The sequence below is a fragment of the Herpailurus yagouaroundi genome, unplaced genomic scaffold, assembly GCF_014898765.1.
Source record: "Herpailurus yagouaroundi ecotype Mexico unplaced genomic scaffold, PumYag 100, whole genome shotgun sequence".
NCBI lineage: Eukaryota > Metazoa > Chordata > Mammalia > Carnivora > Felidae > Herpailurus > Herpailurus yagouaroundi.
The window spans coordinates 53,450,226-53,478,153 of NW_024412391.1; the positions used below are offsets into that span (position 1 = coordinate 53,450,226).

Here is a 27,928-nt window from a genome sequence, read left to right on the forward strand (position 1 = left end):
AAAAATTCTACACACCACACACTCCATCCAATCATGTAAAGACAAATCAGCCTCCAGGCAAATCAAATGTCTTCATTTAAAGCTTACCTGGATTTGGCACGCTGCCCACTTTCCAAATCTCTTTAACAATAGACTTTCACAAACAGTTAAAAACAGGCACACTGAAAAGCATACCCTTTGCGATGCTATTTTTAAAAACAAGGGACTCTTGAGCTAATTGCTGGGGAAAAGGAAAGTTCCTTTCTGAGTTTGCAACCTGTCCTTACGGGATTAGTGGGTGGGATTGAGCTGTGCTCGGGAGCATAAATAGAGGCTCAGCTGAGCTGGCTCACTAGGAGGTTTGGACCGCAGTGAGGCCAGCTGGCTCACACAGACAAGTGGGTGGGGAAATCCAGGTAAGGCTCCTGACAATAATGTTGGCAGGGCACTGGCTAGAGTGAGTTTGGGGCTCTGATTACCGTGTAAAGTTACAGGAATCAATAGAGAAAGAAGTGCAAGGTAGTTCCCAGGGCAATGAAATGAGATGTGGGGAAGGAATTTCCATCAGAGTCTTACCAGGGCCTTTCCTTGGCCAGAGCTGGTGGAGGGCTGCATTTCTGAGCTATTTCAAGGTAATGCTTTCTCCTTTTAGCAACAAGGGGTTTAAGAGTGGGTGAGCTCTAAGAGCTTTTCAAGCCTGGGACAGGGCCTACGGTCTTCTGTCACTATGCACTGCTCATCATCTAATGCTCTGTTTCTTTCCCACTGGCTAACGCACAGTTCCCCAGGACTACGAAATCTCAGCTCAGACTGCCTGCTAGGAACTACACGTGGGAATATTACTGCAGATCAGAAAAATGGTTCTTTTTCTCTGTTGTAAAGATATTCTTGTTGCACCTTCAATCTTGAAATTCATGGGATGGGCTACAAGAAAAGAGATGGGCTGGCTTTCCTGAAGCATTTACGAACAGGGACACTGAAACTTCCTGCAAATTCATTCCTTGCTAAAGATAAGAGGACGGACATACAGCCACCGTTTCATAGAGTGTGTGTTTGTATCCAAATTCTCATCATTTTCTATGGTTAGCATTGTGATTTTTTGTTGTTGTTGTTGTTTTCTTTTGTTTTAGAGAGAGAGGAGGAGGGAGCATGAACAGTGGCAGAGGAAGAGAGAATGTTAAGCAGGTTCCATGCCCCGCACAGAGCCCAATAAGGGGCTTGATATCACGGCCCTAAGATCATGACCTGAGCTGAAATCAAGAGTCAGGGGCTTAACTGACTGAGCCACCCAGGCGCCCTGGCGTTCTGTTTTGAGGTGGTTTATGCAGGAAATTTGCAGGCAGAGTCCACTTCGTATGAAACCTCAGTAGAATGAATGTCAGTAGTGAGCCCACAGTGGTGTATTTATAAAGCAGGAGTGACATTAGGCTTCAATGGGTCACCCTGCCATAAAATGCATGTATTATGTCAGCAGTTCCAGCCGGTAAGCTGTGCAGCTATTACAAGGGGTCCTGACAGTCAGGCAACAAGAACGGCCGGTGAGCAAAATAGATAAAACGTCTCACTACCAGTTCGTGATTATTTTTTCTAACATAAAGAGGTGCTGTTGCTATAAGTAAAATACAAAATCAAATGTTTGTTGATAAAGTAATTATTTGCCACAAAGTAATGATTTGTTATGAACCAACTAACATCTAAAAAGTACAATTATTCTCATGTCAAAGTTCTGTTTTGTTTTATTTTTTTCTTTTCTAGTGTTAAAAAGATGTCTTTGTACTAAGAAGGCTGGGAATTGTTGGCTATCTGTGTAGAAAATGAAGGAAGTGTATCCTTGCTTTTTGTTTGTCTTTTTTGAGTTAGACATTTGTGGCTACCTGTGATGGTTTGGATAGTAACTGGTCAGTTTAATCCAAGCCATCATCTGGGTTTGGTAACTTAGCAATGCTTTTTTTTTTTTTCGAAAACAGCTAATGCTCAACAACAATTTCCACTCAAGCTATCAGAATATGAGAAAGGCCCCCCCTACCCCCAGCTTAAAAATACTAACCGTTGATAACCCATCCTGTTTCCTCCGCAGAACTTATTCAGAGCTACACCAATATTAGTGAGATATGTTTAAGCAATTTCAGTCTTTGTCCTTCCTGGAACCCCATCCCCAATTCTGCATGTGATCAATAACCACAGCAACTTGCTAATGCAACTCTCTTTACTAGCTAGCTCTCTCCCTCCCTCACTCATAGATCTCATCTTACCGTTCACTTTCCTACTTATAGGCATCTGCTTTGTAGTAGTGAAGCTTTCCCAAAGAATTAACTGTGAAATACAGGAAGGGAAAACAATTAACAAAGAGATACCCATGGGTTGGTTCTCTGTATTATGAGTCCCATAGAATATTCTGTGCACTGAAAGACATGCCCACAGTCACCTACTGATACAGACCCGTGGAGAGAGTCGAAGAACTGTCTCAATAGACTGAACTTGCACCGACATATTTTAGTCAATTCAGAACTAAAAATGGAATTTGAGTAAATGTTACACTAGGGAGTTATGTGGGTACAAGTTTTCAGTGAAGCGACGAAGTTGGCAGGTTTTAATTTAAATAAGGATTCATTTTACTTAGATCTTACTCTTTAACGGCAATGCCCCCATTTTACCAGAAGGCCGGAGATGTGTGTATGTTTAGGGCCCTTGTTTCAGGATGGGAAAATGGGAGCCAGCCCTGCAAGATGGAAAGATCCATAAGACCTCCTAAGCTTTCAACTCTCTGAATTTCAGACTCTCCATCTATAACATCAGGCATGGGTAGTGGGAATGGAGGAGTAGCCCCTAGGGTGCCGTCCAGTACTCAAAATTTCAAAATATAGAGCTTAAATGTAAACTCCTTTAGCTATAAGAGTATATACATCTATCTATTTTCTTAAAAAATATCTATATACCTATTTCTATACTGTAGGTTTCTATGGAGATCTACATCAGTATACACACACAAACACACATACACACACACACACATATGGCTGTACGCCTGTTAGTAGAAAAGTCAATAGATATTCACACTATGTATTCTTAGGAAAATTATGTGGAAGGTAGTTTTTCATACCAGCTAAGCCTCAATTCCTTTGTATCCCATGGCCATGATGCAGTCTGAAGGTTTTAAAGCTGCTCGTTCCTTTTTGTTTTACTGATATTTTGCTTATTTCCACATCAGATTTGCCATGGAGAAGATCTCAGTGTCAGCATTCTTGTTCCTTGTCGCCCTCTCTTACACACTGGCCAAAGATATCACAGTCAAATCAGGAGCTAAGAAGGACACAAAGGACTCAGCACCCAAACTGCCCCAGACCCTCTCCAGAGGTAGGAGAGAGCTTCCGGTCGGCTTCCAATGCCACTTAATTGAGAAGCTGAGACTTGTGTGCCAAACATATTTTTGCATGTGTTTCTCCTAAATTCATCAAAGTTTATCAATGTTTCTGCTTTGTATATTTATCCCAGTCTTCACCTTTGCTTTTCAACATTTTTAGTCTGAAATTATAATAGCTTTAAATATACTGGTTCATTTTGTTCTAGGTTGGGGTGACCAACTCATCTGGACTCAGACATACGAAGAAGCTTTATACAAATCCAAGACAAGGTAAAGAGAAGGGTTACAGAGTTCTCCTAAAGCTCACAAGTGCACCACCTAGTGATACATAGCTGTACATGAAATCTTGTTAAAAATTACCCAATCTCTCTTTGTCTCTTACAGCAACAAACCCTTAATGATTATTCATCACTTGGATGAATGCCCACACAGTCAAGGTAATTTGTTCTTCTAAATATAATTTCCTTTATAGGCTTTTAGCTTTAGGGCCAAGGTTCAGGTCATTCATCTTTATATCCTTAGCACCTAGCATAGTTGAATAAAACATAACATCTTATGTAGTAAGAACCTATTTTAAAGTAACTCCAGGGGCGCCTGAGTGGTTCAGTCAGTTAAGCATCTAACTCTTGATTTCAGCTCAGGTCATGATCTCACACTTTGTGAGTTTGAGCCCTCCATCAGGCTCAGCGCTGACAGCACGAAGCCTGCTTGGGATTCTCTCTCTCTGCACCTCCCCTTCTGTGTGTGTGTGTGTGTGTGTGTGTGTGTGTGTGTGTGTGTGTCAAATAAATACACATGTTTTAAATTAAAAAAAAATAATAAAAGTACAGTTCAACTTAAAATACAATAGAAAGCAATGCTTTCAGCCACTGATGAGATGGATACTTAGTGATTCTTCTTTGTATTCTAGCTTTAAAGAAAGTGTTTGCTGAAAATAAAGAAATCCAGAAATTGGCAGAGCAGTTCGTCCTCCTCAATCTAGTTGTAAGTTCACTTTTTTCATTGCTGACATTCCTCCATGACTCATTATTTGAAATCGACAATCCATCTTTTCCTATGCATTCTAGCCACACGGCACGGACTGGGGTCTGTTCCAAATGTCTCCTCTCACAGATTAGAGAGAGAGAGAGAGAGAGAGAGAGAGAGAGAGAGAGAAACATAGTTTATTAATAATCTATCTCGCATGCATATGCTTTTATTTAGTGATTAATAATTTTAGCTTGTCTGAAAAATGTGCTCTTGTGGTCAGGATTTTCTCTGTGGCTATAATAATTGGAAGGTTTTTGTCTTCGCAAGTCTCTTCCTGTGCCCCTTTGCCTGCAGTCCTTCTTAGTCCTTGTCTTCCTCTCTCCCTGGGAGAGACAGTTTCCTGGTGGTCTAAATGAAATCACTGCACATGCAAAATAGCTTCCCCTCATTCCCACTTTCCTTCACCATCAACACCCCTCCTGTTGGTCAGGCTTTCTGTCTGCAAGTTCTTTCTACTGCAAGTTCTCTCTCTCTCTCCCCCTTCTTTCCAAGTTGACATAGGTTGGCTTCTTCAAAGAGCATTCTTGGGGCGCCTGGGTGGCTCAGTTGGTTAAGCATCTGACTTCAGCTCAGGCCATGATCTCATGGTCCACGGGTTTGAGCCCCATGTCAGGTTCTGTGCTGACAACTCAGAGCCTGGAGCCTGCTTTAGATTCTTTGTCTCTGTCTCTCTCTGCCCCTTCCCTGCTCATTCTCTCTCTCTCTCTCTCTTCCCCCACATCTCAAAAATAAATAAACATTAAAAAAAAAAAAAAAGAACATTCTCATCTTCCTCAGCACTCTTCCACGGGCTCACTTTCCTCTTTCTAACTTTCAGTATTAGTGACTTGGTGAATCTCTACTTGACATACTTGTCTTTTTCATATTTTATATTCTCTATGGACAACTTCATCGACAACTGTCTTTAACCAATGCCCATACACTGGTAATCCCCACATCTCATCCAAACACGCGACAATTTCCAACTTGTGTGTGCAATCGTGGTCCAGATATTGCATTAGTTAAGCTTCAATTCAACAGGTCCAATGCTGAATTTATCAGCTTGGTTCAAGATTTTCAAGGAGCTCTTCTTTCATTATTCCCTGTTTCACTGTAAGTGTTACTCTAGATGGCAATCTCCTACTCACCTTCAGCAGTCAAGAAACCCTGTGGTCTAACTGCTACATATTCTTGCTATTGGTCATTTCCCTGTAGAGTGAGGACTACTATTTAGTGTCACAATTTTTCTCCGCCTAGTTGACTACAGCATTGCTAAATGGCTCTGTGCCTACAAAATAAGTCCCAGCTAGTCCCACATGGCCATCAGGGTAACGATTCCGAAAACCAAACTGGGGTTATGGTACTTCTTCTAAATCTCTCCAGATGTTCTTGTCTACTTATGAACAAATGCAAACACTGGCATAGTGTGAAAGACTGCTCAAGAGCCAGCCCCAGAAGCAGCTCTCTAGCATCTTCTCTCGCCAATACCTCATGCATGCCCTATATTTCAATCCTCCCAAAACACATAGTCAGACCAGAAAGTGCTGTGCCTTTCTTCTACCTTTGTGCAGTCATTCCCCACTGTCTGCAGTGACCTCATTTTCCACGTAACCGACTCCTGTTCATTTTTTAAGACTCCTTCCTACTCACTTCAGAAAGTCTTAGTAAAACTTGCACACGGGGCTAAATGTCCTGTTCTGGTCACCCACTTCACCTGAACAGCCTCCATCATAACACTTCACCAACTGGATCCTCGATATTCATTTTCCTACCTGTATCTCTCAATTGACAGTGCATTCCTTAAAGGTAAGTGCTATAAGACAAGCCTGTTTGTTTCTGTAATTTCTCTAAATGTGACTTCTGTTTCTTTAATTATTCTATTTCCTATCTCACCCAACATGTCTTCCCAAACATTATAACTCCCTCCATATTCTCACTTCTTGAATGTTTTTCCTCTTGATCCTATCATTCAGTCCTCTACATCAGGTTTTGAATTACAGTCTGCTCTATCTTATTTCTTATTTCATGTGTATAACCTGCCTCCCCATGTGTATTATAAACTCTCTGTGGAAGAGATGTGCCTTAGAGTATCTCAAGATGCCTAGCCCTGTAATGGACACATTTCTGGATTAACAAGTATGAAAACAACTAAAGAACAGACCAACTAAAAGCTGTCTTTTCTTTTAATCTTAGTATGAAACAACTGATAAACACCTTTCTCCTGATGGCCAGTATGTCCCCAGAATCATGTTTGTTGGTAAGTAAAAGTGACAGTGAGATTAAGCACACCTGTCATTTCCCACGTGCTGCAGTATCTCTTGTTGACTCCCCCTCCCCATCTGCTATTCAGTCATGGCCATTGCCATTGTCATGCCCTAACAAGGGGTATGACATTCCTTTACACTTCTCAACCTATTTTCATTAGAAAATTCAAGCTTCTACCTATTTCCTCATCTGTTTCTCGTCTGCTAACATTAACTTATCATGTCCTGTCACAAATACATCTGAAAAGGAAGCATTCCCATTAACTCTTTAAATGCATTGCCCATTTTCCTGAATACATCAGGCCTGTAAATACTTATTTTTCATCTGGCAAACTTCCAATTCGTATGTTGGATTTTTCATTCTGACATTTTTGATAATTATTTTGGGGCAAGTGAGGAAGATGCCCTGGAATAAAAGAAATCAGAGGAGTCCTGCTCCTTCCAGCCACCGGTGCTTTTCAGGTGCTGTTCTCTCTGCTGGAGAGCTCTTTCTGCTTCCCCTATGCACTTCCCCCATCACCGAGTTAACTCCCCAGTCATCCCTGTCGTTCACTGACCTGGCACAATCCCCACTATGTGCTCTTGTGACATCATGTTCCTCTCAAGAGACACACTTACCTCAGTGATAAGTTTGCATTAAGTGGGTGATTGTTTAGTATATATTTTCCCCCACGGGACCACAGCTCTTGGGGGCAGGTACTGTGTCTGTTTCTTCTCACCCTCCTATTTGCAGAATGGCCCTCTGGTAGGCTGGCAATAAATATTTGTTAAACGACTGAACAAATGAATTGGGAGTGGCTTGGAACCAAGTCAGAGTGATTTAAGGACACTGTATAAATAAATCCACCCCATGGCAGAGCCCACGCTCACTGAGCTCTAACTCACTATTGGACCATCTAACTCACTAAAGACACATTAACAGGGGAGAGGAACAAGTGAGGGATATAAAGGAAAAAAGCTGAACTGGAGCTAATAGTACAGATTCCATTTTGTTAGGATTTAGAAAACTGAGAGCCCTTAAACCGGGACTTTATAGGTCACCCAGTTACATTCTGTACAGCAGTTCTTTTCATAGTATCCCTGTCTAAGGGCATTTTTTTTTTCAACGTTTATTTATTTTTGGGACAGAGAGAGACAGAGCATGAACGGGGGAGGGGCAGAGAGAGAGGGAGACACAGAATCGGAAACAGGCTCCAGGCTCCGAGCCATCAGCCCAGAGCCTGACGCGGGGCTCGAACTCACGGACCACGATATCGTGACCTGGCTGAGGTCTTAACCGACTACACCACCCAGGCGCCCCTAAGGGCATTTTAACCCACATTCAATGCCTTCCAAAAACCCACCTCAGGCAGCTTGCTTGCTCTTCCAGCTCAGGAGTTTCCACACTGCCTGCATATTAGAATCACCTAGAAGATTTTAAAACTCAAGCTGCCCAGCCACATCTCAAACCCATTAAAGCAGAATCTTGCGCAGGGGAAGGCAAGGGGGGGGGGGGGGGAGGCTGGAGGTATTTCTTAAAGCTCTCTTAGTGGTTTCAGGGTGCAGGCCATGGCTTGTGAGCCAATGGTTGTTAAAAAGCTTTTCTTATGTTAATTTATTACAAAGAGTAGACCGTGTGTTTGTATCCTGTGCACGTACCAGAAGTATAATAGGTTTTAAGTCTTTGTTGAACAAATAGATGTCTGCTTTCTGTAATTAATGTCAGTTGGTACCATTCCAACATTCTGAAATGAAAGATTGCCCACTTAAGTACCAGCAACATACTCTGCATACAAGCGTCTGATTCTCACAGGACCTCTTCATCTTATTTTCAGGACATGTACCTTAAGCTCCTTCAATCTTCTCTTGCAAGACAAGGTGCCTAGACGTGTGTAGACCCTAGTATCACCCTTTTTGATACACATTATTGTTAAAATACCTTTTTTTCTCATTAAGTGAAAAGTTAACTTGAAAGCTTCAAGTTAAATACAAAACATGAAAAAATGGACTTAAACCTATAGGGACATATGTATGCATGAGGGAAGACTCTTAAGTCTTTATTTTTCAAATGCATCCAGATAACAATAAAGTAAAAAAAAACAGGGGAACTACATGCTTATTTGAACTTTGCTTCTCTTACAGGTTGGCATTCTTTACTTGATTAAAAACAACCTTGGGTTCTGAAAACTAGCATTGGATGTAGGTTTCTAATTATCTAGGTTGCTCTTGGTAACACACTGCAATTACCACATAAGCATTTCAAAAGTTTAAAATAATTCTTTAGTAGGGAATGCCAATGTTTCCACCAAAGCACCAAACACCACCCCGAAAGTATGTATTATTCTGTTTTCGAGTTGCTATAGATAGGACAGCAGGGTTCATAACCTTTCCCACAAATAGCATTCCACAGCTGTCAAATACTCCGGGCCCTGGTTGGGGGACTGCAGCCACTGGCAGGGATGCAGAGTGGATGGCATGGAACTCTGTGAGACAGATCACACGCTGTGTTCCTTGCGTGGGCCACGGACAAACACATAGGCTTCCTCACACAGCAGAGCTTACTTGAAAACAGAGACTTCATTCCTGTTTGGTTTTTCTTTGTAGACCCATCCCTGACAGTTAGAGCTGACATCACTGGAAGATACTCGAATCGTCTCTACGCTTACGAACCTTCAGATGTAGCGCTCTGTAAGTGTTACCTCCTGTGAACATACCTATTACTGTTGCTCTAGGAGTAGAGCTCTGGTGAGGAGAATCAGTTTGACCCTAACTAGCCTTGTGCAAATCATACTCACCTAGATCTCATTTATTTTAAATCTCAATGAAAGATTATTTAGATTAGGTGTCCTTTTCTCTTGGAGGATTCTGTGACCACATTACCTGCTTTTCAACTTTCCCTTAGGCAGTCTATCCCATAACTCCTACCAAAGAATAAATGCAGTAGTAATTGTTTTATTACAATAGTAATAGTGGTAATCTGCATGCCTTATGTAGTTTTTCCAAAAGATGAAAATGAAATAACGTAGTCCAGTTTGTTGACATTGAGTTTAAGTTTAATTTTAAAGATCAGAAGGAAAGACGGCTCCCAGTAGTTGGAAAGATTCTCACTTTGCCTGGATTTGCCATAAAATGGAAAGACAAGACAGTGCAGATAAAGCACCTCAGTGGGAGACTGTACCTAGTTGTCACATCTAATTAGTCCTTCTGGGAAGAAAGTTGGGCTTATCCCAAGAACCAATTCTGCTCAATGACTAGTGGCCGCGTAGAACTATATATCGCCCAATATGTGAGCCATGAGCTACACATAGCACTTCAACATTCAATTAATTAAAATTCAAAATTCAATTCCTCTGGCACACTAACCACAGTTTAAGTACTCAGTGCACCGGCACTGGATATTTTTCATCATCACAGTAATGTCTATTGAGCGGCATTGACCTAAAATATTACGCTGAGAAAGACAGTGAAGCTGCATCTGGGCAGCAGCAAAGATTATCATGGTCCATTGGCAATGCCTCTGGTGGGTGCCGGGAGGACCAGGGAAGCACATTCCAAGCACTGGACATTCTCGAGATAAGAGCATATATCTTAATAAGACTTTGGACTCCTTAAAGGCAGGTATCCTGCACAGGTAATATCACAGTGCTTTGTAGAAAAGGCATGTAATAAATATTGGAAGAGAACTGGAATGTAAGTAAAAGCCATTCACATACTTTTGGGAAAAAATTTCATAATAAAATTACCAACTCTTCACCCTATCATGAAATAGAACCCCATTTAGACAATGAATAAAGTACCCAAGTTTAGGGGTTTACTAGATCTATCAACACAATTGCTGGTGGCATCTTGACTGTGGCAACCTTTTCCCCCATTAGTGCTTGACAACATGAAGAAAGCTCTCAAATTGCTGAAGACTGAATTGTAGAGAAAAAGCAACATCTGCAAGCTTTTCCTTCTGTGTCAGGCCTTGAGACTTAAGAAGATCCTAGAAGACTTTGGAGAATGCGGGAACACAGATGGACACACTGATTAATTAGATCAGGGTTATTGTTACAACAGTTACTTTTTTTTAATTTGAAGTATATATGTATGAAAACAATCTTGCATACTACCAAGGTCAGCCATGATTTTTTTTTAAAAAATAAATCCTTTTGGGGGTGTTCAATGTTATTTCTTCCCCCAACTTAGTCCTTCAGAGAAAAGCTATTTAATTCATTCACCAAATAGGACTTCTGGACACACAAAATGTTCAAAGAGGAGACAAGACAAACTTCACTGGAGCAATGAAGACCAAAGACAGTCAAAGTTATCACCTCACCTCATTATGTAGTTTGTCACTGGGTGCCTAAAAATAGTCATGAGCTTAGTCAACAGAAGCACCAAAACAGAATATGTGTTAGTGTAAAAGAATATGTACAAAGGCATCCCAAGAAGATTGGGCACCTAACTGAAGACAACCCCTCCCCACCCTGGTGGGGAACTCCTTATACACACTTTAAGAATTCAATTTTAGTTAGATATTGCACAATTTAACCCTCTCAGAGAAAGCCTCTAGCAGACAGCTTTCTCCATCAGAGCACTAATTCAGTGAAAAGGTCATTCAAAGAACATCTGCACCCTTGAACATACCCTCAAGAAATGCTAAGAACTAGCCTTATGATACATTTGATCTCTCAAAAATCATTCAAGAAAAACAGAGTTCTGTGAAGATGCCAATGGCAACATTATTTAAACATACTTTTAAAAAAAGGCAACCTGGAAATATAATGGTTATAGTTTATGAACTCACAGGGCACTATGTTGTCCTCTATAAAAATAAACACTATGAAGAAACAAAAGGATAAGTGAAAAAGAATTTAAGAATATGTGCTGTAATGACAAAAGCAGGAAGTGTGTGCACACACAGGTTAGAAAGAGAAGATGCAAACACACAAACTTTTGCTTTAAGCATATGGAAACATCAGCAAAGCCTGTTCTAACAAACCCTTTCTTGCCATCTCCCGATCTTTCCTTTGTGTTCAAATAAATTTAAGTGAAAGCATATGTTGACAACCTAACTACACAGAATTGGAAGAATGCTGTAGGTCAAGGGAGTGTTATTTCAAACAGCTGAATAAAAAGGTTGGTAGCACACTGTCAACATAAAATGGCGCAGCCACTATAATATATATATATATATATATATATATATATATATATGGCTGTTCCTTACAAAATTAAACCCAAAATTACCATATAATCCAGTAAATCCACTTCTGAGTATGTCCCCCAAACACCTGAAAGCAGGGAAAAGCTATCTGTGTACTGATGTTCATAGCAGCATTTGTCACATAGTCAGGAGGAGGAAGCCACCCAAATGTCCATCGGTGGATGGATGCATAAACAAAATGCGATAAACACATACAATGGAATGCTATGCAGCCTTAAAAAGGAAAAAAAATTGTGACAAATACTACAACATGGATGAACCTTGAAAACACTATGCTAAGTGAATAAATAAGTCAGTCACAAAAGGACAAATACGTTGTTTCCACTTACATGAGGTGTCTGGATAGTCAGATTCACCAACACAGCAAGGAGCATGGTAGTCGCCGGGGGCTGAAGGCTAAGGGGAATGGGTGAGGCAGGTGTTATTGTATACCAGGTGTGCACTGTGAACTTGGGAAGATGAAAAAGCTCATGGTGCATAGACACTTTTCCAAAGAAGATGTCCGGATGGCTAAGAGACACATGAAAAGATGCTCAGCATGGCTCATCTTCAAGGAAATACAAATCAAAACCATGATGAGATTCAACCTCACACCTGTCAGAATGGCTAAACTTAACAACAGAAGGAAAACAACAGGTGTTGGTGAGGATGCAGAGAAATGAGAACCCTCTTGCACTGTTGTTGAGAATGCAAACTAGTTTGCAGCCACTCTGGAGAACAATATGGAGGTTCCTCAAAAAACTAAAAGTAGAACTACCCTACCCAGCAATTGCACTATTAGGTATTTACCCAAAGGATACAAAAAAAAAAAAAACAGATTTGAAGGAGTACATGCACCCCAATGTTTATGGCAGCATTATCAGCAACAGCCAAACTATAGAGAGAACCCAAATGTCCATCAACTGATAAATGTATACAGAAGATGAAGTATATATATACACAATGCAATATTACTCAGCCATCAAAAAAGAATGAAGTCTTGCCATTTGCAATGATGTGGATGGAGCTAGAATGTATTATGTTAAGCAAAATAAGTCAATCAGAGAGACAAATACCATATGATTTCACTCAGGTGTGGAATTTCAGAAAACAGATAAATGTATGGGAGGGGGAGAAAGAAAAAAGATGGAAACCACAAGAGACTGAGGGCTGATGGAGGGAGGGAGGTGGGGGATGGGTTAGATGGGTGATGGGTACTAAGGAGGGCACTTGTGATGAGCACTGGGTGTTGCATGTAAGGGATGAATCACCAAATGCTACTCCTGAAACCAATATTACACTGTATGTTAACTAACTAGACCAGATTAAAAAAGGGAGGGGGGAGAGAAAAAGCTCATGGTGATGGTTGTAGAACAATGTGAATGTACTTACTGTCACTTAATTATACACTTACAAATGGTTAAAAATGATACATTTTATGCTATGTGTATTTTACCACACTAAAAAAAAAATTTTTTTTTCTCAGTTTTATTGGCGGCCCCATGGCTTAGGTGGAAAAAGAGAAAGTAATTTAGAAAAAAAAAATTGGTAACATAAATCACCTGTGAGTCATTTACATGGATGTTCAACATGCCTGGTTAAACCATTTTCACCTGCTTAAGAGCTGCAGGCTTCAAATGATCATCTATGACTGCTTAGCTCTGTTTTGGTTTTTTGTGTGTTTCATGCAGTCAGTAACCCTAAGTAGCTTCTAAGGTCCTTATATTTAGCAATCACTGGTGAGCACAGGAGCTGGCGGAGAATTTAAAACATGCTCTGTGTCAAGAACAGAACTTTCTTCAGTCACTCACCAATGAGTCAGAGTTCAAAGTCCAAGTAAAATGAGCCTAACCTTTGAAAAAGCCACTCGTCAAGTTGTGACCTCCTAAACTGTAAAATGCAAGAACTTGAAAGTAAGCAAAGGTGGTTTCACCCTCCGAGTGGTATCACAGTCCATTGTTTGCCATATATTCTAACTCCAAGCAACGCTCTCCGGCCCTCATTTGAAAATGAATTCCATGGGGCGCCTGGGTGGCGCAGTCGGTTAAGCGTCCGACTTCAGCCAGGTCACGATCTCGCGGTCCGTGAGTTCGAGCCCCGCGTCAGGCTCTGGGCTGATGGCTCAGAGCCTGGAGCCTGTTTCCGATTCTGTGTCTCCCTCTCTCTCTGCCCCTCCCCCGTTCATGCTCTGTCTCTCTCTGTTCCAAAAATAAATAAAAAACGTTGAAAAAAAAAGTCAAAAGAAAATGAATTCCAAAAGCTGATTTTCCTGAGGAGACGGATGAGAAGTAGCCTGGCACATGGTACAGGAATCTGATTTTCCCCCTTGCCCACTATCTCCAGAGGTATTTCAGTGACTACAATTGCCCGGTTGTGATCACGACAAACAAGAAGACCTCTGTTCTCTTCTCTCTCTCTCTCTCTCTCTGGGGTTGAATGGAGGCGTGGGGTAAAGGGCATTACTGGGTTGCTCCCTTAAAATTGTTCAGAAAGCATTGACCAATAACACACACTCTAATTACATTTGGCATTGTCAGGTGGAAAATTAACTGCTAGCCCCAAGCATAACAAGTGCATAGCAACTCCACACAAATCCCCTGGAATTTCCAGAAACCTGAAAAACGCGGTACTTAACTTTATTGTCAACTCTAATAATAAAATTGACATGTGAATGATCCTATTTGTACAATCACAATGTCTGAAAGTGTTTTTCTCTCACAAAATACGGTGTAAAAATGTGATTCTAATTTGTGCAATACCAGCTATGAGGTGAAATCGTTTCATACATTTACTCAGTGCATTTTCAAAAGGACGCATAAACTAAAACAGGGATAAACAAATATTAAAAAAAAAAAGGTAGGAGGAGGTTTTTGGCTTAAGGGAACTAAGATTTTAAGCCACTATTCTGGATTCTTTTCTTTTCTTTGCACGGTTGTACTCAGTAGCATATTAGTTAGGCTGAACATGCAGAACTGGTTTTCATACCAAAGTCACTGTTTAGATCACAGAGCATCTGAGATGAATGTATGCTACATGAACTCTGATTTTAGGAATTATAGCCTCACATTTTTCCCTTGTATTAGCATAATATTAAGTAAAATTTCACCCTTCATATCAAGGTTGACTGGGCAAATGTTCTAAGAAATAAATATTCCTCTTAATGGAATATGTAAATAGAAAAAAAGAAATTTAAAAAACAAGTGTAGCTTCTTTTTTTAAAATAAATGTTAGTTTTAGAAGAGAGGAGTTCTAGAGTCTTGAGTGTGCATGACAGCCGTTTGTCATAACTCAAGGACTGACCCTGATCTGAAATTCACCCTCCTCTGATGCCGTGTGTTTGTAGCAACATCTCTGTGCACGTAGGCAGTGGCCCTCCTGTAATGCTGGGATCAGCCTGACTTCTGTAGCCGCATTAGCGGCCATTTGGGATTCAGGATAGACCCATTCAGAGGCCTTTCCAGTGGGTTTATAATAAAGTGTGCAATGGGAGCTTTATCTCTGCCTGCAGAACACAAGGATCCACAGGAGACCTCCCAGAAGAGGCTAGACAATCCATCACCTTCAGATCTGCCCAAGGGAACAGCAGGCCCAGATTAATCTAACAAGGCTGCTCTTGGTACTTGAGAATGTATTATTTCTTGAATGGTTAATCATTAGCTACCACCCACTCTTAGAATGCTATAGTTTAGTAGCCCTAAAGATTCATGCTTCCCATGCCCTGATTCGTAATTGGGTTGACCCAAATAAGGTCACTGCAATTAGAGCGCAAACAGGGCTATGGAAGAGCCCTTTCCACATATAATCATTTTGTACCAAGAAAAGTATTACATCAAGAGATACCAGAATCTCAAGGGAACTTCCAAATTTAACAAAGCAAACGAGGAAAATACAAAATGCCTTAAAGTAAAGACAGTGTTCAAAAATCTCACTTGCTTCATGCATCACTTCCAATCTCATCTTATGGGATAAGTAGGAACAATGTTACGGTTGCCCAGGGCTCAATGTGGCATTGAAGGAGAGCAGACTATGCCACTCTTTGACATAAAGATTATTTTGAGCTGATTATTTTTTTAATGTTTATTTTTGAGAGAGAGCATGAGCAGGAGAGGGGCAGAAAGAGAGAGAGAGAAAGAGAGACGATCTTTGGATCTGTGCAGACAGCAGATAGCCCAATGTAGGCCTTGAACCATGAGATCATGACCTGAGCTGAAGTCAGACGCTCAACCGAGCCACCCAGGCACCCCTTGAGCTGATTATTCTTGAAAAAAAGAGGACACAGGAGCAGTTCTGCAATGAGAGTAGAGGTTAATCCTTCTTTAAGGAAAATTTACATTTATAAAGGAAATCCCTATATGTAAAGGTGTCTCCTTCTCTGCACCAGGAAGAGAATGACTCTAAATCACAAGAAAGGTAGCCATGTAGAAGTCACTGGCCAAAACCCATTTTACAAGATGTGCCTTTGTTTACAGTGCTTTTCCTGTTAACCCCTGTAACTATCCTTCCCTCCAATTTCCACCTCCCAACACACACCCCTTTCTTTAGTCTTTAGCTAAAGACAGTATTTAAGATGATGTCTTGGGCTATCATGGGGAGTTTCTCAGCTTTCGGGGGTATTTCCTATGTATACATAAGATATTCATGTTAATAAACCTGTTTTTCCCTTGTTGATCTGACTTTTCTTACACATGGTCTAAGACAAGAACTCGGAAGAGCAAAGAGAAAACTATTTTTCCTTCCTGACAGTACCATGGGAACTGCACAATTTGGTTTTCTTGTAAAATCAGCCGGTCTTCCAGAGTCATAGAGGTGACACCACCACCAAATGCTCTAAAATTCTATATATCGACCATTTGCCCCCTTTCTTGGCCTAAAACCCATCGCTGTGACAATTACCAATGAAAGACTATATAGCACATAGAATGCAAGAACTTATGAACTGTCAATAACATGAAGGAACTTACATATTTTCCACAAATAAATACGAATGACTTCTCTTTTTAAAAAAAACGCTATGGAGAATTCTCACTGGAGAAAATATTAAACACTGAAACATTTCAAGAAAGAATGTGGGGAGGACTACCAGTAGACATCAATGCTGGGAGTTCATTTCCATGGCTAGATTATACACTACAATGGCAGGACTGGACTGTCGGTCAGAGTGAATAAAGCAATAAAGAAAAGAATTCCATTTCACTGAATTCATTTAGCAATTCTTCCATTAATTTAATTGAAACATTCACACACAAAGAAAGGTTTCCATTCTTTAATTTTTTAACATAATCTACAGAACCACAATACTATTTCAAATTCAAATTATGGGAGCTCACATTCAAATATGCTTGGATTTGACGAGTTGCTGTCACAATACTGAGAAAATTCATGAAAAAGGTATTTAACAATTTGTAAGATAATCAAATATCTTTTTGCTACATGGGCCAATGCATTAATAGTAACTTGTTTAAAAATGCAGTCTTTTGGACTTCAAATTATTATAAAAGAATAAGAAGGTTACATAGCTAGACTTTCTCAATTTCCCAAACTCATTACATCTCGAAACCTGAAGCAAATGTTACACATCAGAACATTCATGAGACCATTTCTCCTTTGTACTTACCTATAAGAATCAAAAACTAAACCACACGTTCCTAAAGACATAGCTATTTCTAGGCTACATTAGTGTAATCATAAAAGACTACTGGAACTAAATTATCACTTTTATGTTAACAATTTTCACAATACAGCTTTCCTAAAAAGACAAAAAAAAAAAAAATGGGGGAATTTGGATTTCCCTTACTGAATTTAACCTAACAGAATTTCACCCTTTCTGGCTGTAATAAATGTCAACTCTTCTTTCCAGTAGGAACTATTTACACAGCACAGTGCTACATACAATTAATTATTCCAGTGAGATGTATATTTAGATTTACAATATGATCAACACAATCGTGCCATACAAAGTTCTTCTGCAGGTAAAAATGCTAAGAAAGGCCACAGTGGACAGTGCCAGACACTGTGAATACAGTAGATTACAGGTACCACTGAGGTTCAGAGGAGACCACGAGTATCTAATTTTTTTCAGCAATGGAAAAGGAAAACATTTAGAGAAACGTAAGAATAAAAAATATATAATTCCACTGTCAATAATGTAACTTTTCAGATACTGCTTCCTTAAACAGGCAAATTAGCTGAACTTTAAGTTAGAGAAAGTGAACAAGATCAGAATATGAAAGATGTTCCTTGTTTTCGCATCAAAGGAATGCACTAGGATTAGCACGAGGATCTTTCTGGTTCCTGTATCTGTAGGTCAGCCAAACACCCAGGATCTGGAATGGAAGAAAAAAAAAAAGAAAAAGAAAAAGAAAGAGAAAGTAACAGTTGTATACATTTCTTCAGTGCATCAATACATAATTCTGGACCTCTGAAGCGCTTTGCATTATTTGTTCAAAGAGGAAGAAGTTTCTTTTTTTCCTTTTAAAGTGTAGTGACTAGCCCAAATTAGAGGCCCTAAGAACAATTACTATGACTACTGTGGTAGGCCAAATAATGGCCTTCCACAGATGTCTGCAACATAATCCCCAGAACCTGACAGAATAGGTTACCTTACATGGTAACAGGGACTATGCAGATGTGATTGGGTTAAAGATCTTGAGACAGGGAGATTATGTGGGTGGGCTGGCTGATGTAATCATAAGAAGGAAGAAGGACAAACAAAATCAGAGTCACAGAGAAAGGGTGATGTGATGACAGATGCAGAGGGGACAGTCAGAGAAAGGATGCTGCACTGCTGCCTTCGACGATGGAGGCTAAGTCCACGTGCCGCCTTCGAAGATGGAGGCCACGGCCACAAGCTGCACACTGTAGGAAGCTCTAGAGGCTGCCAAAGGCAAGGAAACAGGCTCTCCCAGAAAGCCTCCAGAAGGAGTCTGCATTTGACACTTCTGACCTCTAACAGCATAAAATCATAAACCCGTGTTGCTTGAAGCAACTCTTACAAACACTGAATTGTCTGGATAGCTAAAATATCACATATTCTGATAATTCAGAAACAAGCTGAGTTGAGGGAAAATTCAGCAGTAACAAAAACCCCACAGTAACAAATTTTGCTAATGGAGATCATTAAAAAATGTTACAATTCCTACCTCCCGAAGGGCACAAAGATCCGTAATTTTAGAAAAGTACTAAGTTGTTATTGTGCTGTTTCTTACACCAGGTTTACCAAAGCGTTAACCAACATAATTTTTTTTTTAATTAAGAAATGTGTTCATTCTGTTTCTGCCCTCTCAAAGTTGATTTACTTAAAATAATCAAAAATTCCTAGACTGAAAAGATATAAAAATTTAATGGAACAAAATGAATTTCAAATTATATTTTCCACTTTAGATCTGTAACAACTTTTCACCTAAATTTTGTATATTTGACTTCATTACTACTCATGAGCCCTCTAAACTACTTCTGGAGAATTATGATCACTCCACCATTTTCTCCCTTACCACAATAATAACCCCGGTGTTGTTATAAAATTGACGACCAGCACTGATTAGTTACAACACGTAAGAGCTGATGGAACTACGATCGTTGAGGTGAATCAAGGAAAAATAAGTCTACTTTAAGGAAGTGGAAAGTTTGGGTTGAAATACATACGACAGGGGTAGAAAAGGAATTTACTTAACACATCAAGAGTACTGCTCTGTTCTTCACACTTTACAAATTCAAACAACTTCCCGAACACCCTACTTGATGGGAACTATCATTATCCTTATTCCACCAGCAAAGGAACTGAGGCCAAGAGAGGCTAAATAACCAAGTGATAGTCACACAGGTCATGAGTGCTAGAACCGTGGTTCAAACCTGGAGTGATGCTCTCAGTGTTTGTGGTTGTACGTGAAATCTAATGTGCTGAAGGCCATTCTCAGGCTTACATTCCACCTACCACTTCAACCAGGCTGGTTGTTACAATGCTCAAATATTTACACACCCGTTGTCAAAGAGCAACTCCATGGACACCCCCCAACCCGCCCAAGCATCATTTCCTTCACTCTGCCTCAGAAATGTTGCACACGGGAAGAGCTTTTGGTGAGAATTTTTGAGGTTTTAATTTTTTTTTTTTTTAATGTTTACTTATTTATTCTGAGAGAGAGAGGGAGAGACAGAAGGGCAGAAAAAGAGAATCCCAAGCACGCTCCTTGCTGTCATTGCAGAGCCCAACACAGGGCTGGATCCCGCAAATCAGGAGATCATGACTTGAGCAGAAATCAAGAGTTGGATGCTAAACTGACTGCGCCACTCAGACGCCCCTTAAATATTCTGACTATCAGCCCTGGATATATACCGATAGTGTACGTTACAGTTCTTAGGGGAAACAAAGCAAATGGGTAAAATTAGACCCTCATAATCGGAGGCCACATTTTACCAAAACTTAATTCCTCCAATTCAGCTGTAAGTGACAAAATGAGACAGTCTCTTCTTTTGGCTTATTGTTGAGCCACTATCTCATCCCTCATTTCCAGGGAGTTTGGAAGGGAGGCCACACCCAAAGTGCAAAAAGATCAAAGTTAGGTAATGGATTTTAAGCTTACAAAGCTGCTTAAAATGATTTGAAGATTTTCAAGGGTAACTTTGACTAGAAGGGATCATGAACTCAGCTGATCCTAGAACCTACATCTAGAATGCAGGTCACCAACATAGAAATTGTGTCATAAGCCTATATATTATGCTTTATGTTTATTTATTAAATATAGGAAGACAAAAGGTAATATGCCAAAATATAAAGATTGGTATTTGTAATTTTATTTAGTAAATACATGTAATTTTTCATCTTAATAATTTTCTGTATTTTCTACAGTTTCTACAAAGAACGTGTGCTAACTTTTTAACTTTTTCTTCAGATTCTAAATGGTTTTTTTACGGTTTAAGTTTATTTTCAGGCATGATAAATAGTTCAAATCAAATCAATCTGTTTCACCTATGAGAGGAAATCATTGGTTCGGTTAGTTAGCCTCATCCCTATGATTCGGTGAAATACTGAATACAACAAAAAATTGAAAAGTGAGAGTACCTATAAAATATTTACTAACCAGAAAATAGCATGTGGGATAAATTATTTTTAAAATCTCTAACCAGGTTTCAAAGGACATGGTATATAAAATATAAAGCAAGAGTCTATGAAAGAACAATGTCTTCTTACCTCTTAGATACCTAAGACTCAAGAGTTTATATTAACAGAAATGATAAACAAACAAACAAACAAACAAACAGCAGGAGGAGGGATGAATAGGCAGAACAGAGAAGACCTACAGGGCAGGACAGCAAAAAATATTCTGTATGATATTATAATGATGTCATTATAATACGTCATTATACATTTGTCCAAACCATATGATGTCCAAAAGTCAACCTTAACATAAACTATTGACTTTGAGTGATTATGATGTGTCATTGTGGGTTCATCAATTGTAACAATGTCCCACTGTGGTGAGTAATGGTGACAGTGGAGGAGACTATGCATGCCTTTCTAAAGGCAGGGGTATATGGGAATCTCTGTACCTTTCTCTCAGTTTTGCTATGGACCAAAACCTGCTCCAAAAAAATAATAAATAAAGTCTGTTTTTAGAAAAAAAAAATAGGTGGAGTGCCTGGGTGGCTCAGTCGGTTAAGTGTCCGACTTCGGCTCAGGTCATGATCTCGCAGTCTGTGAGTTCAAGCCCCGCGTCAGGCTCTCTGTGCTGGCAGCTCAGAGCCTAGAGCCTGTTTCAGATTCTGTGTCTCCCTCTCTCTCTGACCCTCCTCCATTCATACTCTGTCTCTCTCTCTGTCTCAAAAAAAATAAATAAATAAATGTTAAAAAAAATTTTAAAAAAATAGGCATAATTGAAGGTAGTGTAACCTGATGAGAACAAAACGGAGCTGCTCAAAAGAATCAAATTCAGGGCACCCGTGTGGCTCAGTTGGTTAAACATCCAACTCTTTATTTCAGCTCAGGTCATGATCTCATGGTTTGTTTTTAAATAAACATTTAAAAAAAATAAAAAATAAAGAATTAAATTCTCAAAATAAATCCCAAAATAAAAAGGAAACCAAGTAGCAAAATCCTGATAATTGTTGAATCTGGCTAATGGGGTAATGGAGATGGCTCATCCCGATTTTTTTCTATCTGTATTTTAAGTTGTTTCATGGGGAAAAAAAATCATACTGATTAAAGGAAAGGAAGAAATAATGCACAGAATTGTTTTTAAACAATACATCAATTTTCTTGTCCGATGTCACAACCAACCCACTAGACAGCTCTTTCTTGAGAAAAAGTGAAACAGAAAAAATGCTTAGAATAGGAAGAGATGTCAGGGGAGACTTCTTTTAAAAAATGAATATTAACCTTGGTCTTTATCTCCACTTTGTAAATAACAGCCAAGTGTGAATTTTTTCTTCTCACGAGGAGAAAAAAAAGGAAACTGAAAACAATAAAATATATAACATATATACATGTATATAACATATAAATATATATGTAAATATATTATATATAAAATATATAATATATAGCACATATATAATGTGCTATAGGGGTGCCTGGGTGGCTCAGTCAGTTAAGTGCCTGATTCTTGATTTTGGCTCAGGTCATGATCTCATGGCTCATGAGTCTGAGCCCATGTCAGGCTCTGCATTGACAGTGCCGAGCCTGTTGGGAATTCTGTCTCACGCTTGCTCTCTCAAAATAATGTATGAGTTAAAAAAATTTTGATACATATTGCCAACTCAGCTTTATTAAGAAATGTCCACAGAGATTGAGAATTTAATAAAGACAATGCAAAAGGAATTAGCATTCCTCTACAATTATCAAACAATATGAGTGTGGTTTTGCTTACAGACACATATATTATCTGTAACTGTATTAATATGAAAAATATATTAATACAAGTTATATAAATAAGCAATTAATAATACTGTTTACCTGTAGGTTTTGGAAGGCTAGGAACAATGGAGGATGGGTTTGGAAGGCAATTTTTCAAAGCTTTTCTTTATATGTGTATATGTGTGTATGTGTTATATACTATATATATTAAACAGTATGAATGTCTTACCTATTCCAAAATTTAAAATTATAATTTATCATACAACTCTATAAATAGAAGAGACTCTAGAAATAAACCAGTCCAAATTCATTTTATTAGTTCATTAAATTTTAAATGATTTAATGATGAAGCATCTCACCCTGTCTAAAGTTCATGCTAGATCTGTGAGGTCTTCTGATTTCAAGCCAGGGTTCAAACAATTATAATACTAAGTCTCAGTGAAAATATTCATCGATACATTCCAAAAGTTAAGGGACATGCTAAGGTAAAATGTAATGCTCTCTCGCCATATAAAATGGATCCCTATGACAAAAGTGGAAAGATAGCGAGATATTTGCACATACCTCTGTGAAGCTGAAGAAGAGGCCAATGCCACCAACAAATCTCAAAACCTCTCCAGCATATTTTCCTATTATTGGAGCACACAGTGAACATGGGTGGCTGCTTTTGACACAGCTCTGTATCAATTAAAAAAAAAAAAAAGAGGACTTTTATTTCAAAGTACAGTCATAAAAAGCCAATAAAAATTGAACCCACATAAAAATGAGTAGCTGGAATATTATACCCAGTCTGGGCCTTGGCTATTTAGTACTGTCCTAAATTCTTAGATGGCTCGCAAGATTCCCACCCCCAGTGTACACACCTTGAGTAATCACCCCCCTTGACTGTGGATGGGATTTGTGAATATGATAGACAGTCACTCCCATGTTTGCGGTGTGTTACATAAGATATCATCTTAACAGAATGGAAATTATCAAGCTGACTTTGATGCTGCCATATTGTGAGAGCAAGAAAACGGGACCTAAGTCCTACAACCACCAGACAGACACCCAATTCTGCCAAGAACCCACTGAGCTTGTCAGAGGACCCTAGGCCTCTGATGAGACTGCAGCCTTGGCCAACACCTTGATCTCCCCCAGGGGAGGTCCTAAGTGGAAGACCCAACTAAGCCACACTCACACTTCTGACCCATGGAAACTGAGATAATACACGGGTGTTGTTCGTGTGTTCCACAGCAGTAGAAAGTTAATAATCCCATGAAAGAGGCTTCATTGAGGGACAAGCCAGTTCAGGGCTCAGAGAGATGTTATAGAGTTTCCCCAAAATTTTAACACATGTGAACTTCCTAGGAGAGCTAAGCTCCAACTCCAACCTCATACAGGGGTCTGGCCTGGGACAACAGTATGGCTCTAATTTGCCCATTGCTAGCTCAGCTCCCACACAGAAGGAGCATGAAGTTGTAATGGGGAAGGAGGGAGGGAGGAAATGGGATCCACATATCCTTCTCCCGCGACATTTAAATGGTTAAAAAGCACAATTTAGGATAGACAGGTCTCCTCCCACTACCCTGATATGTTTCAAAACCAAGATATTTGTACGGCTCCTCTGCATCTTGAAGGCTGATGGGCTCTTTTCTTTCACAACTTGTTTTAGGAAGAGTTGAATGGGAATGAATTAGGGGCAGAACCAGAAACATCTGTCTGGCAGGGCCCTGGGATATTTAGCACTCTCAGCAGTAGATACTTGAGGACAGACAAATGATACAATAATGTCCATGGTGTATGTACAGCATTTTAAAAATACAACTGAGCATCAGAAAATCCATTTCTTTCATGGTAATCATTATTCATCTGTAAGCAATACATCTCCAAAAAATACATTATGCTTTGTACTTACAGCCAGACAGGTGTCATTTGGGTTATAAGTTCGAAACCCACAGCAATTTAAATTTCTCTGGATGTCATTTCGAGCACTTGCTGTATTGTTCCAACCAACTTCGAGAAGCTGACCCTAGAAAATGCATTAGTATATGCATTAAAATGTGTTATCCCTGGACAAAATGTATAAAGCTAGAGACTGCAACTTTTAATACTGAAAGTATCTAAAATAAATACTCTTTGGAAGACCATTAGAAGTTTTCAAAGGGCAAGAACTGAATCTGCAACAAAAATTAAAGCACTGTGTCTATCCCAAGAATGAAAAGTCTCAATTTTTACATGCATTTTTTAAAAAAGCACTTAGTTCAAAAAATTCTCAGACTGAAACAAGACAAATTTTCCATTGCCCCAGAGATCCTTATTCTTTTACCAATTAGAGTTTGGAAAGTGTAGTTGTTAGAATGGAATCACAAATGTTTCATTGCATAATGGTGGGGAAAGACTGGGTGGACATCTTTTAGTAGTAGCACTTTTTACCCAGGGAAGGCCAAATTCTACTTCAAGGATGCAAAAAATAGCAACACCTGATGGTGTCTCAGGGCGCCAATCAGCCCCATGAAGGCAATCGGGAACAAAAGATGTTAGGTATGTGGAGTGAAATGCCATTCTGAGCAAGAAGTTACTTTATATTCCAATCATTTCTCCCCCTTTTTTCTTACACACCCTACGTGGTCTAACAAAGCTGGAGATAAATGCCTTTGCTTACCTGTTGCTCCTCGTTCAGGGCTAAGCAAGCACATGATACAGAAAACTGAACAACGAATACGAGTAAGAGAATAATCATGTACTGAGAATTGAAGTTAAGGCATTTCTTGATACTCTTAATATAAAATAGAGGTACTGACAACATCAGAATGTACTAGAAGGGATTCAATCAGAAAACAGAACAAATGGCACCTAGAGAAAGTTCAAAAAGAAGACACACGATTGTTATTTTCATTAATACACTGTAGGTATAAGTTCATAATAAAAAATACTAATATTTAACTAACAGCTGATCTACCAGAACTTCATTTAGATTATAATAAACATTTTTACATGTATAAAACAAGAAATAAGTATAGATAAACATACGTAAGATTTCTTACTATTAAATCTAAAAAACAATCACTGAAATTCTCAACCAAATATTAACCTTCTAGAAAGGGTCTATAGGTCACTGAATCAGTTCAACGTAACTTTGAATTTGCAACACATAAAGAGGACTATACTGAACTCTCAGAATACACTCTTCACGATGGGAAAAGGAGAAAATGGAAACATATGAACATACAGTAATTTCACCGTTAAGAAACATTCCTAATGTTGATTACACAACAAACTGTTGTGATTACACAACAAATACACATAGGGCATGCTAGGAGTTGCCGTCTGGCAATTAATTTGCTAATGATAATTCCAAATCCGTTGTAAGTTATCGAAAGAATAATCAATAAAGGTAAGAACAAATTCAATTGGGGTAAAAATTCGGCTTTTAAAAAAGGATACAAAAAAAAGCAACACCTGATGGTGTTTTACAGCTCCAATCAGCCCCACCAAGGCAATTAGGAACAGGAAAATGCCCACTGCAATGACAACGCCGACCACCCGGAGGCTGGAAATCAGCCCGAAACCAATGCCCCATGCGGCGATTCCAATTAGCAACAGACTAACCAACTGCAAAAACAACCAAAAGGGCCAGGGATGGGGTAGGGGAAAAAGGAAAGAGAAACAGGGGAGAAAAACATCAATTTATATAATAATATCAAGAACATTTTTCAGTATCTTGCAAATGACTGCTCATACTCAATACTAGAATACACCCAAATCTTAGTAGATGATGTTGTTTTAACAAATCAGTCATGCTTTAAAAAAACTAATAATAATCTATGAAATTATTACGGAGACTCAGAGGTCATCTGGTTTACTAAGCCCTATATGATTTCTCCCTACGCTTTTGAAATAATGGCATATGAAGAACTTATCACTGCCAATACACCTCAATCCAACATGTTGATTTCTTCACATGGTAATCACTTATGTTTCCTTCAAAGCCCAGTTGCACTGTAACCTTCCCCATCCCTAATAAACTCTGTTCTTTAAGTATGGTTCTACTGTTCCCTTCAACACACTCACATTCTGTCGCCAAGCCTGTCTCTCCTGGGAGACTCAGAGCACTTTGAGAATGGGCCCCCATCTTCTTACCTGTCTATAGCCCTGAAACCTATCTCAGAACCCAGGCCTTATGAACAGTCCAAAATTTCTCAAGGAACTGTTGAAAATAACTTCTTTAGATGTCATTATGTATTCTATTTGAATTCAGACAGTGAAAGATCATTAAAACTCTTAGGACAAAAACAGTGTAAGAGACTTGCACTATTTTGAGTAAAATGGCATTCTGAGCAGGAAGAAATTATTTTACATTCTAATCATTTACTCATAAAATAAAATCAAGTGAAGAGGTAAGTGAAACTTACCTGTAAAACTCAAAGTTACAATTACTTCTTTAAAAGAGCAAATAAAGAGCATGCCTTAGAAAGATTATGATGAACTGATAGAAGATAAAGCTCAAACAGGTATGTGGGAGGGATGGGGTCGGTGTTGTGGGGCAGGAAGGAGACAGTATCTTCAATTCAATTGAGAGCCAACCATTTCTTGGAGCAGGTGACAATGTAATACAATTGAGAGGAATCAAAATACATAAAATCATAAAATATACTTCTAGCACCATTTCAAGACCCAATAAAATTTGTTGTGAAATATAAATCAACAGTCACTCAAATGGATTTTTATTCAAATATTTTATTTTCCATATGTAATTACAGTTTATTAACACAAATTTTAAATATCCTGGTATCTAAAGATTCTTACACGTGTCGAGACACAAGCAAAGCTGCCAAACATTGACAAATAGGACACCTATTTGTATTTTTATCCATTTATCATACAGCAGAACTTGAGAAGGAAAGAAACAGTGTGCAGTGTGACAGAACCAAGTTAGGGAGATACATGGACTCGGTGTTCTCCTCTGCAGTTATTATACACAAAAAGCTTTTGTCTTCAGAGGTTGAAGAAGAAGGAAGAAATTCTCAAAAACTTTGCCATCCGGAAGTTGCTTGGTCCCTCTCTCGTTTTCTCCAGTTCTCCTATCAGCAAGCCCGTTTGCTTCTGTCTTGTTTTTATCACCTCACTTACCATCTTCTCAGGACCTCAGGCTATCTTGGACTGAGAAAAAATCTTCTACTCCATCACCAGTGAGCTTATTTCTGACTCTATGGTATCCAAATATAACACATTTCCTTGCACAAGGTATGGAACGAGGGGAGTTCATGAAGGGACAGCCCTTTGCCTTGCCTACACTCAGCATCCTCACTGCATCGTGGGAC

The 27,928-nt window shown here is 39.2% G+C and overlaps 2 protein-coding genes across 6 annotated transcripts in view; one reads left to right on the forward strand and one right to left on the reverse strand.

Moving 5' to 3' along the window:
• Positions 1-288: 288 nt before the first annotated feature.
• Positions 289-15,907, forward strand: AGR2 (anterior gradient 2, protein disulphide isomerase family member). Of its 5 annotated transcripts, XM_040472515.1 has the most exons (8): positions 297-395; positions 3,188-3,333; positions 3,547-3,610; positions 3,725-3,777; positions 4,251-4,324; positions 6,542-6,605; positions 9,196-9,279; positions 10,467-11,332. In XM_040472515.1, the coding sequence occupies exons 2-8, from the start codon at positions 3,195-3,197 to the stop codon at positions 10,514-10,516; spliced, it is 528 nt and encodes a 175-aa protein (XP_040328449.1). In that variant the 5' UTR covers positions 297-395; positions 3,188-3,194; the 3' UTR covers positions 10,517-11,332. The 5 variants fall into 5 exon arrangements, with proteins under 5 accessions (XP_040328444.1, XP_040328449.1, XP_040328447.1 ...); XM_040472510.1 differs by lacking the exons at positions 9,196-9,279; positions 10,467-11,332 and adding an exon at positions 15,219-15,907 and having other exon boundaries at positions 289-395; XM_040472513.1 differs by lacking the exons at positions 297-395; positions 9,196-9,279; positions 10,467-11,332 and adding exons at positions 404-611; positions 15,219-15,907.
• A 1,120-nt stretch (positions 15,908-17,027) lies between these two features.
• Positions 17,028-27,928, reverse strand: part of TSPAN13 (tetraspanin 13) — a 31,810-nt gene continuing 20,909 nt past the window's right edge. The window contains exons 2-6 of the mRNA XM_040472516.1: positions 26,052-26,219; positions 25,270-25,350; positions 24,523-24,636; positions 23,190-23,303; positions 17,028-18,102 (exon numbers count right to left, since the gene is read on the reverse strand). Of these exons, the coding sequence (XP_040328450.1) occupies positions 18,028-18,102; positions 23,190-23,303; positions 24,523-24,636; positions 25,270-25,350; positions 26,052-26,219 (552 nt within the window). The 3' untranslated portion in view covers positions 17,028-18,027. The remainder of the gene's footprint in view (positions 18,103-23,189; positions 23,304-24,522; positions 24,637-25,269; positions 25,351-26,051; positions 26,220-27,928) is intronic.